General features: G+C 41.7%; 2 protein-coding genes across 4 annotated transcripts in view; one reads left to right on the forward strand and one right to left on the reverse strand.

Moving 5' to 3' along the window:
• kiaa0319l (KIAA0319-like ortholog) overlaps positions 1 to 8,911 on the reverse strand; it is a 33,976-nt gene extending 25,065 nt beyond the window's left edge. Inside the window, exons 1-4 of the mRNA XM_087835500.1 lie at positions 8,763 to 8,911; positions 5,938 to 6,529; positions 1,864 to 2,039; positions 896 to 1,002 (exon numbers count right to left, since the gene is read on the reverse strand). Coding sequence (XP_087691626.1) covers positions 896 to 989 — 94 coding nt within the window. The 5' untranslated portion in view covers positions 990 to 1,002; positions 1,864 to 2,039; positions 5,938 to 6,529; positions 8,763 to 8,911. The remainder of the gene's footprint in view (positions 1 to 895; positions 1,003 to 1,863; positions 2,040 to 5,937; positions 6,530 to 8,762) is intronic.
• Positions 8,713 to 15,309, forward strand: ncdn (neurochondrin). Of its 3 annotated transcripts, none has more exons than XM_087835501.1 (8): positions 8,713 to 8,848; positions 9,812 to 10,029; positions 11,038 to 12,103; positions 12,494 to 12,663; positions 12,833 to 13,071; positions 13,166 to 13,381; positions 13,519 to 13,655; positions 14,485 to 15,309. In XM_087835501.1, exons 1-8 carry the CDS (start codon positions 8,806 to 8,808, stop codon positions 14,904 to 14,906), a joined length of 2,511 nt encoding a protein of 836 aa, XP_087691627.1. In that variant the 5' UTR covers positions 8,713 to 8,805; the 3' UTR covers positions 14,907 to 15,309. The 3 variants fall into 3 exon arrangements, with proteins under 3 accessions (XP_087691627.1, XP_087691629.1, XP_087691628.1); XM_087835503.1 differs by lacking the exon at positions 8,713 to 8,848 and adding an exon at positions 9,279 to 9,306; XM_087835502.1 differs by lacking the exon at positions 8,713 to 8,848 and adding an exon at positions 9,542 to 9,595.
• The last annotated feature ends 120 nt before the right edge of the window (positions 15,310 to 15,429 follow it).

Below are 15,429 nucleotides of genomic sequence, written 5' to 3' on the forward strand. Positions count from 1 at the left end.
ATAACACTGGTTGATCATTTGAGTTAGATGCCATTTTTTTACTCCACCACTTACAATAAAAACTGTAATATATAGAGGTAATTAAAGAATGCAAAATACCTAAAGGTAACAGGACCTTTCATGAAAAAAATAAAGCACATTCATAAAATGATGAGAACTATAATAGTACTCTTTTCTAAAATCCGGTGTTGTGCAAAAACAGGAAACAATGTTTCTAGATTTTTATAAGATAACATTCAGCTGAGTGTACACTGACTGAGTGAAAGCTTGGCATGTCTATTAATATATTACGGTAGCATCAAAAGCAAAACCAAACAAAAACACAGTTCATCAGATCATATTAGACCCTGCTACAGCAACCGGCAACTACTGCTACCATAGCAACACGAGAGGCAAGGGTGACTTTGTGGTGCATCAGTGTAACTCAAGTCTGGAAAAAACAGATTTTACCTCATATGAAAACACACAAAGGCTCTGTGGTTTGTCTGAGAAAGGAAGGACCCCCCTTTGGCCTCTGTTTAGTCATCCTACCCCTTGTCCTCTTTTCTTCTGTCTCCCACCACTCAACACACACACACACTATGTCTACTCACAGAGCCTTTATTGTCCTCTTTCACACTGTAACCCACTGAGCAGAGTGGCATCAGAAAGAACTCACACAGCAGGGATGCCAACAGTCGTCCATCTCTCAGCCTAAGATTACAGGGACAGTAAACACCAACCAAGCTAAAAGTACCCTAGCATCATAATAACACTAAGAAGGATGTAGACCCACCCTGAGTAATCAAAGGCGTGTAAAGATGAGTGCTGGAAGCGAAACACGCACACATGTTTTTCTTTATCAGTTTCATGCCATGTGTATTTAGAGTCCAGGGTGATGTTTGGTTTACTTTACCTGTTGGAAGAGCCAGGAGCCAGAGGTAGGTCAGCGGTAGGAGGAGGAGGTGAGGTAAGCACCACGTGAGCAGCTTGTGGTGTGCATAGGACATTTTGTACAAGGACCTGGGAAGCAGACAGAGGAAGAGTTAAATGCAGCTCAGTCAGTGCATACGCTAACATGGTTGACTCCCACAAAACACTGAATTTTGGTCAAATGTCTATGGTTTACGTTGAAAGAGTAAACTGGATTTTGTCAGACAGTGTGGGATAAATAAAACCACTCTTTTATTTTAAAAAGGTAGATTATAGCCTTTTCAGTGTATCCAGTGGATATACCCCAACTTTTTTTACTTCCCAAATCCAATGCTGACGCTGTTGCTATTTTAAATGACTTTATCACCTTATCACATTGATTTTGTTCTTGTTCTTTGTGATATTCCAAAGGTGAAACGCTTGTTTGTGGCATAATCCTGCACATTTGTCTAAAGTTCTGTGGCCTAAATACTGAACTGCAAACAGTTGTTACTATGCATCTGTTTTATTTGACAAGAGAATTAATCATCAATTAAGTGCAACTCACTGTTTGGCTTCTTCTTAGCAGAGGTCATTTGGATGACCTCTGCATCAGCTGTTTAATGGATTCAGACTGCCCTCTGCACCCCTAACTGCACATGCAGCTGAATGCTTACTCCAACATCTGTTTCAGCTCTGCTGACAATACACTTACAAAGATTTTGATTCACTGGACTCCACATTTTTGGTGTTTTCTATTTAATTTGCAACTGTAGCACAGTAATTTCCCAAGTTTCTTCTTTCTTATCTTTAGACAAGAGCTGATGTCTGACTCACTATGTTTACCCAAATCAATACAGAACCAGAATCACAGATATAGTCAACTGTTATCTGCGAAAAAACAAACAAAACTGCAAACAAACAAAAAAAGTATAGCTACAAAAAAAACAAAAAAAAAACTGTCAGATTTACCTTTCCCCCAATCCAGCAGTGGAAGAAAGGTGAAGGAAGAAAGGAGTGAGGAGTTAGGTTGGCAGGAAGGTGCTGTGAGGTGACAGGTGAAGACGGGCCAACACCAGCACTCTGACGAAGAGATCCAACATGGCCGCCTCAGGGGCCTTCACAGGCTCAGCTGCTCCAACACTAGGCTAGAGAGAGAAATGAATTCAGCTGTTGATCATTCAGTATCATTCACATCACATGGATGTGGACATACACGATTACATATTCTGAAATGTCATCTGTATTCTAAATTATTCAGGTCTTGTGCCTTCTCTTCTTTGATTGCTTATGTCCAACACTGCCTCAGCTTTTTAGAGGCAAAGAATTTTAAGTCTGTAATTTCTAAATCTGATAAGAAAAGCTAATGAAAATGAGACTCTTTACTGGGAGATACTGTGCTGAGAAACTAAAGAAAAGGCACCTTCACTGAAACTGTAGGGACCTTTCATTGTTTCCGGCCTTTTCTGCAAAAGAGAACAAACAAGCCACAAATTCTATAACCATAATTACACAGCAGATTTCACTTACTAGGAATTTTCTGTCTGCCTCTATAATCTGTCATCGGTTTGAGGGTGTAACTAACACAGCAATTCTGTCAATATCCTGTTGACAGCAACACCTAAGGAGGTGTAAAATGATTCACACAGTTTTGGGCTATGTCCTGGTAACTATGCAGAACTGAAACAGGAAAATTAATCATAAGCAAATTTCTGAAGTTATACAACAGGTCTTTACTCCTTCTGTATGCCTAAAGGCACACTTGATAACATTATGAGTTATGCAAATCTTTAGCCTATGTGAACATGAAAGTAGACACTGGTTAATATCTGGCAATAACTAGAGAATTTCTTCATGCCAAAAGGGGGGAAAAGTTTAGTGCATGACTAGAGTCTTCACTGGCCCTCTCACTGTTCATTTGTTTTTCAACTCAGGCCAAAAAAAGGTTGCTCAATTCCAGGGAGGCTACAGAGGCCTGAATCATGTTGAACTATACAGATTTTTATTTATACTTTTTGAAGAAAAAACTCAAAGAATCCAGTTTGTTAACCAAAGAGGATTGTAAGTGATAAAAGGTTTTGTTATTGGGAACAACAGACATTTTTTGTTTTCTGTCCTTTTCTTCATTTAGGACCCGTCTAAACGAACAACTTGCAGAAATCACATTGACCTTTTCTGAGAGACAATTTCATCAGTACAATATATTAAAAGGTATTAACACCAGATATATAAAAACAATGTATAGTATAGTAATCTATGATTAGGACAGAGAAACACGTAGGGCTAAAAATTCTTTAAAGAGAGACAAATTGCTGTTGCATCATCTCGTACTGTGACGTCATGTAGCGCTCCCAAAGCCTGGGTAAATTCTGCCAGTCTATTTGAAGTTGTAATATTTATAAATCCTTCAGATTCTGACTAAACTGGTACTAAGCACATTATTTATTTATTTCCAATAATGATGTATGATTCTGGATTCTTCTTCCACACAAAATGATCCCCGAGTGCCACCTACTCCATTCAGACAATTTCTCAGATGAAGATAGTGATAAAAAGGGGATTAAACTCTATAAAGAACATTAAAAATTATGCAACAAAGTTGCATTGACGGCAATAGCTTAATGCTGCAGAAAATCACTAATATTAGAGTAGTAAACTCAACATTTTAATTCAAGTTAATTATTTGATCACCGAGTGCTCTCTCTGTTTTGCTTTAAACTGGTTAGAGATAAACATTAAGTGTTCCTGTCCCACAGCATAAGGAAGGAGATGTGGAAATTGCTTTGTTTTGTTGGTGGATCAAAGAAATCCATTGAACATTAATTCAAATTAATGTTACTGACTGGACAGGTATTCTTGGTGTGTGTGCTGTTGTTCTAGTAACTGCAGTTACAGAAGTGTAACAGAGACTTAACGGCAGATTAGAATCGAGAATGAAAACATTTAATACATGCATCTTCCTGTGACAATATGAGTTTGATTCAGTGGTGTTAGTAAGGTACATCTTAAAAGGGTGCACATATAAAACACATTCGCCCCAGCAGAGAATCTGTACTGCTTTTACAACATGCTGCAAATAAAAGCATAAATGTGGCACTTCAACCGGATTCTAAAGTGAAAGTCAAAGCATAACCTGCTTCTGAGGTCATGTGTTCAGCATAAGTTACCATGGTGATTTAACCAGGTAAAAGGAGAGACAGACAACTGACTTTAAATTTGACGGAGCTTGCTAACCCAATAATCTTGCTTCATAGTATGCCCTTCTGTTGTAAAAAGAACAAAACCATGACCCAAAATTCAAGCTACAAATACCCTTAGTCACAGGCCTTCGGGACCCCGAGTAACTTCCTCGTCTTTAATATCCAGTTGTGCAGGAAGTGTGAGGAGGAAGCTTTTAGTTTCATGTTTACCTCCAGAATAATTACTAAATGAGTCACCAAAAAAGAGGCAAGACTCAGATTACTGTGCTGCTTGAAGGGAAGGTGTAATCCTCGTGTTGTTCAGCTTCTGTGGTTTTTGTCTGATGCAAAGATAAAAATCGGAGAATGCGCAATATTTAACCGCTGTGTTAGTACACATGGTTCCCTTTAGGTTATTGCAGCAGAAATCATAAAAGTAGGGTTAAGCATGAGTGGTAGCACACTGAAACACTAAACAGTTATCAGATATGTTGGGAACATAGTGTCAATAGACTAGTGTCAATAGTCTTGACACTATTGTGTCTATTGCTAGTGTCAAGACAGTGCGACAACTTTAAAACTAATTTTCTTAACATTTCTATGAGGAAACCACAGCAGTATCACCACTGTGATATCCTGAGTAGGTACAAAATGTTCAGTTATGAAAGCCTAATCTTGTACTCTGATGTTCTTGTCTGTAAAATATATAAAAATGACTGCACCTCCACCACTGCAAAGACCTCTGTGTGCATATCAGATGATTACAGATGAGCAGAGCTTCAGGGGAAACGTGGACGTGAAGTTCCTAAAAGACGTTCTGCTATGGAAAAATGGTTTTCATTTAAGAAATCAATGGGAAACGCTCCCTTACAGTTTGGTGCAGATTTGTATGTTTTCTCATGATCCAAAAAAAGCTTGTAGGTAACCGGCGATGCTAAGATTTCCTTATAATACCCTCATTTTATGATAGGTTTTTATAGACTGATGGAACATCCTGAATATTGAATGAGGGGGGTGTATATAGGAAGGTTTTACAGTGTGTATGTGTTTGTGTGTGGGAGTGGGCTGGAGGGTACGTATGTATATACATTTTTAAGTTGTATCTGGTGTCCCACAGGAAGAAGGTTAGAAGTTTAAACCTCCTGGCCAGTCCTGAGCATTCTTTAGGTTAATTTAACGTTGGCCGTATGGGAGACAGGCTGTACCACGTCTCTTGCCTTGTGACGGCTCGGCTAGGTTCATCCTCACTGTTAAGTTGGATAAGTCTGTCCATGTATATAAACATCCACCTACTTCCTTCTGCTGGATAAGCAGCAGGAAACGGCTGGCAAAAGTCTAAGCAGAGATACCGAGATAACAGTTTCCATGCCAGCCGAGATATAATCACTCCAGTGTGTCCTGGGTGTGCCCTAAGGTCCCTTCCAAGTTGGACTCGAGCCCACCTCAACTGCTGGATTAGTTAATATTGTGTTTGCCATCCTCTGTATATAGTAATAAATCAAGCTTTTATATCTGTTATGATCACACTCTAAAGAGGTTAGCTAGATGCTGTATCCATATGGCTGGAAGCACATCCCTAATCTTCCACATTAGTAATTACCCTGTGCCATCGGTGCCAGCCTCTGCAGAGTTACTACTTTGTTGGCTTAAAAAAAAATTGAATAAACAGAAAATATAGTTTGAGAGAAAGAAGTAATGTTTGTGTAAGGCACGGTTAAAAATGTCCTGATGCTTTTACTAAACTGATAATGATCTTATTTAAACAAAGGCAAGCATTAAAAGTTTAAACAGCACTGTTTTCTTGAGACAAACCTACAACTATGTTACTTACTGCATTTTTTAAAAGGTATACGTGGTAGTATCAAACCTGGATTGCTGGTCTGATTCCTTATTCAAATCTGCATTCCTGCACGTGACACTGGAGCACCGAGGAGTCTCTTTCTCTGCTGTAGTCACCGGCTCAGTCTGTCCAAATATCCAAACTGCTCCGTATCCCGCTTTTGCTTATTTTTCTCTCCCTAGTGAACGCCCAAAAGGGAAAAAAAAGCTCCAGGTGAAAATGATCCAGTGCAGAAAATGTGCAGGAATCAGTTAGGATCCGGCAGCCTGGATTTTTTTAAACCATGCAGCAGCTGCCCCGAGGCACGTGGTGACTTTCACTGTGCTGCAGCAGTAACGCTCAGGTGCACACGGTCACCTGGGCTGATGACAGCTTGGCCATTACTGACTTTTTAATGACTTGTTCACCCATGAGGGGTTTGTTGCAGAACAATGATCTCTGTCACCGAAACCCTCGCCCGCCTTCTCTCTCTCTCCTCCTCTTACATCTGGCAAATTCTCTCCCTTTGACTTGTTTCTTCCTCCTCCTCCTCTCTCAGCAGGAGCAGTCAGCTCTGCATCGGCTTCTCCGCAGACAGGCTGATGTAGCTTTTCTCTGTCCCACGCACAGCTTCCTCCGGCTGCCACAGGGAAGGAAAATCAAGTTTTTATTTCTCTTTCAGGCAGCATACCCAGGAAAAAATGTAATAAAATGAATAATCATGACAAACTGCTTATTTTGTTGTGACAACTCTACAAATATCCTTAGCGCAATAACTACACTAATCCTAAAATAAGATTAAAAATGAAAGACCCAACAGAAAGTACGAGTACATCACATTAGTCTTTAACTCACTTTAAACTTTACTGTTTCCCTAGATCTTGGCTTTAGGGTTTTCTCACTTATTGCATATACAGCGCCTTCCATAATGTTTGGGACAAAGACAGTTTGTAGTTCTGCCCCAATCACAGTGGATTGCAAATCAATCAATACGTGACTGAAGTGCTGACGTTCAGCTTTAATTCAAGGAGCTTTATAAAAATTTTACATGCACTTTTTAAGAATTACAGCGATTGCTATACACAGTCCCCCAAATTCTGAGATTCAAAATTAATGAACATAAATTTAAACACTCTTTTTAATACCTTTATGAAAAGAAAACTTCGCCTGAGGTCTAAACCCGTGGGCATCACCAAATGTTGAGTTTCCTTGCTTGAGTTACTCCATCAGATCTCTATTATAGCCACCTTCACTTGCTGCTTGTTTGTGTTTGACGATGGAAAAAGCGCACTCTGTTGGGTTTAGATCAAGTGATCGATTCAGCCATTGATGAATATCCCATTTCTTTTCCTTGAGAAACTCTTGGGTTGCTTTTTCAGTTTGCTTTAAATCATTTTCAGTTCGCACTGTGCAGTACTGTCTGATCAGGTCTGCAGCATTTTTGCTGAGTCTGAGCAGAGAGTAAAGTCCTGTAGACTTCAAAATTCATCCTGCTCCTTCTATCAGCAGTCACAGGGAACACTAGTGACTTTGTTCCACAGCCATACACACCAATGCCACAACACTGCCTCTATCATGTTAGACAGATAATGTTGTATGCTTTGGATCATATTCCATAATTTTCTCTTCACATCATTCTAGTTCAAGTTAATCTTGGGTAACAAACGTGTGCCATTTGCAAGCACTCATATGATTTCCGTGAAATCATTATGTATTTTAAACGGAGCAACTGAAACTGGATTCACTTCTAAAGTACATCTGGGTCTGGCTCTCAAGTTACATAGCAGAAATTTTGACCCCCGTTTGAGCTCTTGGTTGCTCCTTAGATTTAAATTTAATGGTGTTGCCATCAAGTCCCCTTGGCTTTGGAGTGACCTGCCTGAGGTGAGAAGGCTTGCAAATCTCCTTAAAAAGTCCTTTTAATACTTTTAAATTCGGCCTTTTATGTCTTCTCATCAGTGATATCTTTTTACTGTCCGTTTATCTGCTTTCAGTTATTTTGTTTATGGTCTATGTTGCCTGTTCTTGGTTTTTTATTGACATGTGTACACATTTTAATCATATGATAACAACAACAACAACAACTAAAAGTCATTCTTAGTGATTTCATAACACCAAGTATTTGCCTCACTGAATCTACCAGCTTCATATCAGAGATGAAACGTAGAGGGACTAAATAAAGAACATTACTTCAGCCTCTGCTGGCCTATTTTATTTTGTCAACTAAATGACTGATAAAACAAACAAAATAACCCCGATTTGCTGACTAAGCTCCACTCTTGTCTCTTCTTATTCCCGTGCAGCGCGTAATGGACTACTTAAAGCGCAAATTGGTGCATGTTTGACTATATGAATGAAAGTCTGTCAAGTCAAATGAGACGCGTGAGTAAACGCACTGAAAAAAACAAAAACAAAAAAACAAAAACCCTCACACTACTAAGACAAAATGGTGGGCTCGTGCATTATGTATCTTGCGAAACTGACAAATCACTCAGATTTACTCAAGACAGGACAAGACGTGTTCAGCTGTCAGATAATTCAATACAGGCCGGTATCTTCCCACAGCACAGTCTGCTGCACTGTCATAATATTATAAACAACTGTGTGGGGGGTTGATGTATTAACCCAAGTGCCACTTGCGCGCATTTAGCAGATGTTATGTTTTTACAAGGCATGTCGACGTCCAAGCACTGACACGGGAAGGTTGAAGTAGCGCACCGTAAGGTATTTCACCTGTTTAATCCCGGGATCACTCGCATCCAAGGCACCTTGAGGCTAACAGCTGCTGACATCTCTCATCGGACCCTACACAATGCGTTTTAACGGCAACTGCCCCCAGTAACACAAGAGAGAGAATGCGTGCACGGACTTACACAAACAAAAAATGGTAGACTTTCTCTTCAGCTGCTCGTTCCGATGTGTAGTCTCGTCTCTTGTTGTCCCCTGCTCTCCAAATTAGGTCAGTACTCCTCTCGCTGATACAGCTGATATGCCGTGAGTGAGTGCTTGACTGTCAATGCAATACGTTTTACGAAAGGTTCCGGTGATGAGATTTTCAAAACAAAGTAGGCAGTGAAAACAGCAGTTATGCGATGGTTAGCTAGAGCAGTTACGTGTTACATCTGAAAGTAAAACCGAAAGTCCTAACTAAATAGCTATATAGTTTTAATAACCTGGAAATGAGCCCATTTTATTTCTTGCGATACAGACTATTCTTAATTTTTTTCTTTTTAAACCAGTTGGCATTTCTTTATCATTTTCTATTTTTTAATCTATTTATTTATTTACACGTGGATTTTTGGTGCATAATGAAAACACAATACAAATTAAATTAATTTGTTGTCTTAAGCTGAAAACGTTCAACGTTCATCCAGCTAGTTCCGGTTTACGCCCCCTAACGAGGAGCCGTTTAAAAAGGTAAATGCTCAACTCAACGAGTGCTAATAAACTTTTTCTCTTTTATATTGAAAAAAATAATAACGTTTTTAAAAAATAAAATTAAAACGATAAATCTGGATAACCTCGTTTATCTGACGTTATGACACGGGCTAAAATGGCGGTGTCGCCTTCCAACAATCCGCCTGATGATTGGTTGCCTAATTTTCTTCGAGCCTTTTTATTGGCTCGTGACATCTTTAGCTTGACAGTGTGTTTCCGGGGGGAGTGAGCACGAGCAGTTGCGGCGTGCAAGAGGGTTGTCAACAAAGTAAGTTACATTGTTAACGTTCACCTGTTCAAATGTTAAATTGATATACGTGTACATTTTTGTCAGTCATTAGCGGGACAGCTGACAGCCAGTAAATTGGACTACTCCCGTTGGCCCAGCGATGTGGCGCTGTTTCTTGCAATCAGTGCTTGAAAGACTGATTGGAAATTCATTGAAAAAGTTTTTCTCCTCTTTACGTCTCTCTCGGTCGCATAGTTACCGGGGTCATAATGGCTGACAGTGCTGACTTTACACCTACCGTGAACAGCCAGTCTCCTGGAAAAGAGGAGCAGGGAGGAGGTGAAGGTGGAGGAGGCTCAGAAGGGGATGTAAAAGGCGGATTGACTGATGCCCAAAGAGGCGTCTTGGAGAAGTGTGTGCATGCGCTGAAGCACGCTAAAAACGACAGTCAAACGTTGGCTGCTCTTCTTCTGGTAAGTATTCGTTTAATTTAAGAATCGAGATAAAAACATGAATATTGTTAAAGGAGTTGATATAAAACTATTTTAAAATTGATTTTCAACTATTTGGGGGTTAAGCTTCCCCAAAATAAAACTAAAAAAAATTAAGGTGTGTGTGTGTGTGTGTGTGTGTGTGTGTGTGTGTGTGTGTGTGATCAAGAAACCAGCCAATTAAAAACTGAAACAGTGTTTTCTCAAGGGTCTTTTCTTGGATTGACCTTAAAGCTTTAAAGCTTCTGCTTGGTACTGTCATAAAGAATTATAATACCTTTCATTCTTATACAGATAGTACACAGTTGTACTTATCTTTTCCCTCTAATCTAGCCCCTGTTCACACACTGAGCTGCACTGATGAGATTAACTGCTGGATGTCTAGATATTCTTTTATAGAACTGAACAGAAACAAGACATTTATATTTGTTGTTACTCCAAGCAAATCAGGAATCTTGCTCTGGAGAAGTGGTGAGTAATCTAATGGACGGGTCTAGGTTTGCAAATGCCACAGCAGTTACTTGCCTGACTGCATTGTGCTAACTGTAAAGTTTGGAGCACAGCTGTTGCTTTGGGGTATTTGGTTCCAGTGAATGAGATCTTCATGGTTAAGCTCACCAAGAAGGTTTGGACAACTACGCTTCTAGCTTTGTGGGACTAGTTAGCATCGAGGTTCCTCTGTTCCAGCATGTCTGCCCCAGTGCAGAAAGCAAGGGTTCATAAAGGCATGGTTGGATTAGTTTGGTGGGGAAGAACTTGACTGGTTGGAACAAAGCCTTCACCATCAAACACCTTTAGGTTGAACTGGAACAGCTGGCATGCCAGATGGATGAATGGACAACAAGGAATTGCAAACAGATGAAAGTATCATTAAAAATTGCGTACTATAACACTTTTATTTTTGTTTTTTAAGTAGACAGATTTTACTGATGTTATATTTTAAATTGTGCCTCAACAAAGACTAATTCTACTCTATCTTCACGTCCTCAGATAAGTCGCTTGTGCCCAGCCAGTGAACTGGACAAACCCACGTTGAGGCGCATCTTTGAGGCGGTGGGCCTCAATCTTCCAGCTCGGCTTCTGGTCACAGCAGTCAGAGGGGACGAGAACTCTGGCTTACCCCCAGATGAGCTCCTTTCGCTGGGCACGGCTTTGCTGGCTGCCCTGAGCACAGAGCCAGACATGGCCTCCAGTCCCCAGCTCCTCACCACCATCCCCCTCCTGCTGGGCATCTTAGCAAATGGTCCTGTGTTTAACCAGCAGAAACGGGAAGCCCGGGAGCAGCACCAAGTAGGGCAGAGTCCAGACGGTGAAGTCCAGTCAGCAAACATTTCAAACCCAGACTGTAATCCTGCCAGTGTGGCACAATCTGCAGAAGAGACTGAGAGCAGCAAGAAAAAAGGCGATGATGGCAGTGAAGCAAGCAGAGTGTCACCGTCTCAGGAGAACCCTCCCGCTTCTAGCCTTGATGCGGCCTTGGCTGCTGACTGCTACCTGGTTTTGACAGCTGTGTGTGCCTTACCCAGAGGCCCGGAGCAGCTCTTGAGCAGGGGCGCCATCTCGGCTTTGTGCCAAGCGGTGGAACTGAACCAGACTCTGAGCCACGAGAAGGGGCTCGCCTTGCTGGGCTTGCTCCTCTCTGGTAAAAACAAGGACAAAGCATGGAGCAAACACACTCCAGAGCTCCTCTCACTGCTGGTCAGACTCTCCAAAGACTTCTGCGAGTCCACAGAGAGAACCAGGTTAGGCATGTGTAGTCAGTTGGCGCAGTTTCTGCCCCCAGCAGGAGTGGCAGTGGAGAGTGAGGAGCTGAAGGCAGTCGTGGGCCGTTTATGGGAGATGCTGAGACCTATGGTGCAGGCTAAATTGACACCGAGACATATCGGATCAATCCTGGTCCTCAGTGCTTGCCTGCTGGATTTATATGGCTGGGAGATGGCGGGACCTCCAAAGTTCTGTTGCTTACTGGTGAACCGGGCGTGCGTGGAGGTCAGAATGGGTTTGGAAGAACTGCCTGGTAATGATTTGACCCCTGAGGTGCAACACACATTAACAGGTAGTGTACTTAATCATAATAGTATGTTGATTGGAACTTTAAATTTATTATTTTCCAGGATGACGCTTCATAAAAAAGGAAAAAGGTTGATTAAATCTTGCTGTAAAGCTTTCTTACTTCAGTTTAATCTTAGAGCTGAAGTTGACTTGGAATCTTATGTTGTATGATTTGCATGTAACTGTTCACTCAGCTGATTTAAAGTGGTTATCTTGGTGTCCTCATTTGCATGTTTTGGTTGTCATGTAACAGCGTTTTTTGTTGGGAGCAAGTACAATTGAAGTTTAATTAAATAAGCAGGCATCATCTGACTCAGTAAGTCATTTTCTAGGTATTGAGATCTAATCAAGGTTAACCACCTCAGTCATTTAATCTGAACTGTGCTCCTCGTAGGCTGTTACCGAATCATGGAGGCGGCCATAGAGCAGGCCTGCAGTCCGGGAGTCCCGCAGGCTGCTGCACCTTCTCAGAGCTCAATCGCTACCCTCAGTCTGCAGCAGAGCAGGCAGGTCCTCGGGGTCCTGGAGGAGGCCTTCTCTGGCTTGATGTACTTCTTGCAGCAGGTAAAGGGATGATGAGAAAACTAACATAACAAGCTATCTGTTGGTGATACTAGAAATATGATAATTTATTGTGCACAAAATTATTTCTGTTGTGCTGGCGTGTAGAGCCTAGGAGTAAAGAGAAAATATTAAATGTGAATAAATGACTCGTTTATTCATGATATTAAAGGTGGAGCCGAGCCGCTATGGCGACCCTTTCGTTTTCGCCACATTCCGCTCTCTGTGCTCGTGGTTGGCTGAGGAGACTTCCTGTCTTAAGGAGGAAGTGACTAAACTCCTGCCATTTCTGATCAACTACACCCGAAGCCACCTGCAGGGTGGGATCTTGGAGCATAGCCTCGCTGACTGGATGGTCAAGATGTCAATTGGTGAGGACAGGGGCGCGTGGACGGGCAGAGAGGCTCTCAGGTAAAGATGAAATCTGAGAGGAGATTGGTAACATTTAGAGAAAAGGTGCAGGTTTTATGTTGCACTGCCTCTTTTCCTTTTTCCTCCTCCCTAGGTATCTCCTCCCAGCTCTGTGCCACCTGTCAGCAGAGGAAGTTCCCAGGAAGGTGTTGCTCGATGTCGACACCCCGGCCCTGCTGGTGGACTTCCTGTCTCAGAGCTGGACTTTCCTCAGGGGGAAAACCAGTGCCGCATCCACAAGGGATCCCAGCATGGAGACAGCCTGCTCTGCTTTGCTCAACTTCACTGTTACAGAGCCAGAGAGAGTCAGGTAGCTGGTTTATCATCATAATCATCAATGTGACAAGCAAACCGTCTGTTTCTGAGTGTCTGCCAAATGTTTATGAGCAGTACTTATCACACCATCTGTGTTTAAAAATGCAAACCTGTAAACTTATTGTTTTCTAGAAAGGACTCATGTTTCAGAAGCCTTGAGGTCCTTCTGAGTGAAGCACTCCCCCTCTTGGTGAATAAGCCCCGCCTCCTGGTCCTAACAGCAAATTGCTGCACTCTGGGACTCATGATTGGCAGATTAAAGGAAGGAGGTGAAAGTGGCTTTTGGTTCTTTATACTCTTAGGTTTGGGGTTTCTTTGGGGGGGTATAATTTTTGCATAACCTTCAAGTAATTTAATCTAGAAACGCTCTGTATAGAGATTCTGCAGTGACATATCTGCACACTGCTTAAAGCTATTAGCTACTGGAACAACAGCTAGTTTTTCAGGGCTTTCCAGTGTAACCACGGGAATCTATGCCATGATCTCGGTTTCCCTGAACTTAGTGTTGGCTCAAACTGCTCATAGTTTACAAGTGTAAATGTATTTAAAAGGCTAAAGATGGTAAATTTTACACTTCCTACAAATGGAAAGTTAAAAAGCTTGCTGCACCCAAAATCTCTTCCCTTCCCTACAGTTTGTATTTATTTATACACAAAACCAGTTTATAGAGATTACCCTGCACTGACTGGCAAAGCTGTGTCGCCATAATGCTAGCAAGCCAGCCAACAAATGTTCCCATCTCAATCCTTTGCTATAAGGTGATCACAAACTTAAGTAACCTTGAGCTGTTGACATTGTGCCGTTTTCTTTGTTTTGAACCACCACCCACAGAACAAACTCTTGCACACACACAGGCAGATGTGGCCCAAAGCTCCTTCTGCTTCTGCTCAGCAGTTCTGCTAGAAATTTACAAGAAGGAAAACTTGCAAGAATGTAGTTGCAGTCTTTCTCGTAGTGGTCCTGTAAGATTCCTAAGCCTTGCACAATGTTAGTCTATGATGTGAAACATGACAAATGTGACCCATTTAGATGTAAACAAATAAATTAATGGACTTTAGTTATTTGTTAAATAGTTTTCAACAAAGCTCTTTTCTGCAGGCTCAGTGGAAGCGGGCCAGCGGCGTTTCCTTTCTTCAGCTCTCCGGTTCCTTCGCAGCGCCCTGGACTCGAGCTCCAGTCCAGGTCCAGCGAAGGTGAGCCTGAGCTGGGAGGACAGTTGGGACGACGCTGCAGAGCTCTGGAGGTTGAGTTTGCAGGCCCTCGGAGGCTGCGCCCGTGCCCAACCCTCAATCACCACCCTGATCAGAGAGGAGGGTTGGCTCAGACACATGCTCGCCATGCTTCATCAGTGTAGCGCTCTGCCTGACCAGCTGACCCAGGATGCGCTGGAGGAGGCTCTGTGTGCCCTGGCAGAGCGGTGCCCGGTGTGCAAACAAGAAATTGGAGACATGATGACGAGATCCAGCGAAGGAGCTTTGAGCAGTATGAAGAAGCTGAAGAAGTCGATGGGAGTGAAGTAAAACCAGCTGCTCTGGAGAAATGGTGTACTCTCTAATCGAGTACTTTTAACTTTTAGTGAAACCGCACAATGAAACCAATAAACCAGGGAAACTGCTGAAACCAAACTCGTATTATAAATGTCTTTGCTCTGATGTGGGGTTTTTTTTTCCTTAAATTAATAAATTGGGGATGTCTGCCAAAATGTCTAGAGTTTTAATAGGAATGAGGAGGATTATGCATTTCTGTGCACATTTCTCTGAATGTGCCCCGTTTGTCTGACTGACCTACTTTATTGTTTTCATCATAAATCATTGAAAACATCTGAGAGCTCTGCAGGTAAATCCTTACAGAGACAGCTATACCTGTCACAAGGAGCTGAAAATGCACACAATCTGTTTCTTAAATGCAACTGTTGAAAATGTAAATGCCTTTAATAAAGAATTATTTTTGTTAGAGAACGCTGTGTTTTGGGTTTGCTGTTTTTGCTAGTAAGAGACAAAGCTGTTTTTTACAGTTTTGTCTCTTACGAGCTGCTGCTTTGAG

Source organism: Neolamprologus brichardi, chromosome 22, assembly GCF_056152115.1.
Source record: "Neolamprologus brichardi isolate AB-2024 chromosome 22, ASM5615211v1, whole genome shotgun sequence".
Taxonomy (NCBI): domain Eukaryota; kingdom Metazoa; phylum Chordata; class Actinopteri; order Cichliformes; family Cichlidae; genus Neolamprologus; species Neolamprologus brichardi.